The sequence below is a fragment of the Cebus imitator genome, unplaced genomic scaffold, assembly GCF_001604975.1.
Source record: "Cebus imitator isolate Cc_AM_T3 unplaced genomic scaffold, Cebus_imitator-1.0 Scaffold119, whole genome shotgun sequence".
Taxonomy (NCBI): Eukaryota; Metazoa; Chordata; class Mammalia; order Primates; family Cebidae; genus Cebus; species Cebus imitator.
Window position 1 is genome coordinate 5,399,498 of NW_016107434.1, and position 2,851 is coordinate 5,402,348.

The following is a 2,851-nucleotide window of genomic DNA, read 5'->3' on the forward strand; positions in this document are numbered from 1 at the left end:
TTGGTGAGGTGGAGTCTCACTTTGTTGCCCAGGCTGGCGTGCAGTGGTGAGATCTACGCTCACTGCAAACTCTGCCTCTTGAGTTCAAGCAATTCTCCTGCCTCAGCCTCCCAAGTAGCTGGGATTACAAGCATGCACCACCAAACCCAACTAATTTTTGTATTTTTAGTAGAGTTGGGGTTTCACCATGTAGGCCAAGCTGGTCTCAAACTCCTGGCCTCAGTGATCTGCCCACCTTGGACTCCCAAATTGCTGGAACTACAGGCATAAGCCACTGTGCCCAGCCAAAACTATCACTATTTTAAGGCTTAATCAGCACATTTTAAGTATTAATCAAGTATGAGATTACTGTTGTTTAAACACGTTTGTATATTTTATTTAAATCTTAAATACATAAATTTGTTGCTACTGAAAAGTACATACCTAGTCAAATATTTGAAAATGTCCTTTCCTTCCTTTCAGTAAACAAAATTCTACTAGATAAGATTGCACACAAAACCCCATTTGATCTCAGATTCTTTTAGAAAATCCCTTTGCTTTTATCAAACAAAATGCTCACTAAACTAAATTTTTGTATTGAAAATGTCATTTTCTTTATTTCATCTACATGGTATCTGATTACAAAAAGTAAGATAGTTCCTTTTTGTATCGTATGTGTAAAAAACATAAAAATAAACACTGCCAAATCATTAGAGATATTTTTTAAATATTATCATGGAGTTGTCTCTCTATGCAGCAAACTATTTTGTTGTCAAAGATCTAACCCAATTTCATATCAGTTATCCTCAAAATGTCTCTTTTAACAAGTTAGGCTAAATAAGAGAAAATTGATAAGATTGTGCTAGAAAACCCATAATCAACATTGGAAAAAAAAAATCAAAAGCTGAAAAGGTCTTCTCGAGCATCAAAAGAAAGAAAAGAATTTGTCTAGTTCTGCCACTAATGTAGAAAATTCTAGCTGCATTAGATTCTAGCAAAATAACACTGAGACTTAGAACCACAATCAATTCAAAATATGGTAGGATATATTCCCACCTGGTCTCAGAATATCTTCCATATTTTCCTGTGTAGCTCAAGTTCTCATCTTGACAAAGGCCTTGAGATGTGTAGAAAGCAAAGAAATTTGGATTACACTCATGTCTTTCTTCTTCGTAGATTTAAGATCCATGAACAAGTCAGCAACACACGTTGTAACAGAGTTTATTCTCCTGGGATTCCCTGGTTCCTGGAAGATACAGATTTTCCTCTTCTCATTGTTTTTGGTGATTTATGTCTTGACCTTGCTGGGAAATGGAGCCATCATCTATGCAGTGAAATGCAACCCACAACTACACAACCCCATGTACTTTCTGTTGGGAAACTTTGCCTTCCTTGAGATCTCGTATGTTTCCTCCACTGTTCCTAACATGCTAGCCAACATTCTTTCCAAGACCAAGGCCATCTCATTTTCTGGGTGCTTCTTTCAGTTCTATTTCTTCTTTTCACTGGGAACAACTGAATGTCTCTTTCTGGCAGTAATGGCTTATGATCGATACCTAGCCATCTGCCACCCACTGCAGTATCCCGCCATCATGACTGGAAGGTTCTGTAGTAAGCTGGTGTCTTTCTGTTGGCTCATTGGATTCCTTGAATACCCAATTCCCATTTTCTTCATCTCCCAACTCCCCTTCTGTGGTCCTAATATCATTGATCACTTCCTGTGTGACATGGACCCCTTGATGGCTCTAGCCTGTGCCCCAGCTCCCATAACTGAATGTATTTTCTATACTCAGAGCTCGCTTGTCCTCTTTTTCACTAGTATGTACATTCTTCGATCCTACACCCTGTTGATAACAGCTGTTTTTCAGGTCCCTTGTGCAGCTGGTCGGAGAAAAGCCTTCTCTACCTGTGGTTCTCATTTGCTTGTGGTATCTCTTTTCTATGGTACAGTCATGGTAATGTACGTAAGTCCTACATATGATGCCCCAACTTTATTGCAGAAGATCCTCACACTGGTATATTCCGTAGTGACTCCTCTTTTTAATCCTCTGATCTATAGTCTTCGTAATAAGGACATGAAACTTGCTCTGAGAAATATCCTGTTTGGAATGAGAATAAGTCAAAATTCATGAGCCAAAGATGTGCCATACTTACAAGTTCTAATGAAGAACCAAGAGATGTTATCAGTTCCTTCAGCAGCCTTTTAGTCCTCAGTCTGAGCAGTTACAGGTTGTATATTTCACCTGGAAGTGTGCCCCACTTATATACATTTTCAACACTTACTACTTAAACCTTAATTAACTGGTCTTCAACATCGACTAAAAAGTTTTCAAAGCCTGTCTTTATTAGAATGATAAAATGGAATTGCTATTTGAGATGCCCTCCTGCTGACATGCCCCATGGTTCATCATTGCATGTCTTCTTTCTCATTGCAACAAGACAATAAACCCAACTTTGTTCAACTACAGATATGTTCCTAGGAGTCTTTGACTGAAGGAAATCAATAGTAGCACCATACCCAGCAAACAATAAGGCCTCAAACATGTTTTAAAAATATTTCTATCTCAATGTTTTTACTAACAAAAATAATATAGATTGTGTAACAAATTCAAGCAATATGGAAGAATTTCCATCTTTACTCCCATATTTACCAATTTTCGTCTTTGCTCCCCAGACTCAATACATGTAAATCCCTCTGGCACTCAACACCTCTAACACGGCACCGCTAAATCCATTTCATTTGTTTTCCATTTCTTCCCAACATCAACCCTCAGCCCTAGTCAAGCCAGTTATTTTATTCAACTCTATCATTTTTTCACTTTTTCTTAGACTGTTCTTTCTTTTCCTTTTCTTTTTTTTTTTTTTTTTTTTT

At 37.7% G+C, this 2,851-nt stretch overlaps 1 protein-coding gene across 1 annotated transcript; it reads left to right on the forward strand.

Annotated features, from left to right (window-relative positions):
- Window positions 1–1,122: 1,122 nt before the first annotated feature.
- On the forward strand, window positions 1,123–2,677 carry LOC108311922 (olfactory receptor 11H4). The gene has a single exon (XM_017539573.2). The coding sequence runs from the start codon at window positions 1,137–1,139 to the stop codon at window positions 2,109–2,111; it is 975 nt and encodes a 324-aa protein (XP_017395062.1). The 5' UTR covers window positions 1,123–1,136; the 3' UTR covers window positions 2,112–2,677.
- Window positions 2,678–2,851: the final 174 nt, after the last annotated feature.

What these genes read in the sequence shown, in the direction of transcription:
- LOC108311922 (XM_017539573.2), top strand. Translation starts at nt 1,137, where the DNA reads ATGTCTTTCTTCTTCGTAGATTTAAGATCCATGAACAAGTCAGCAACA.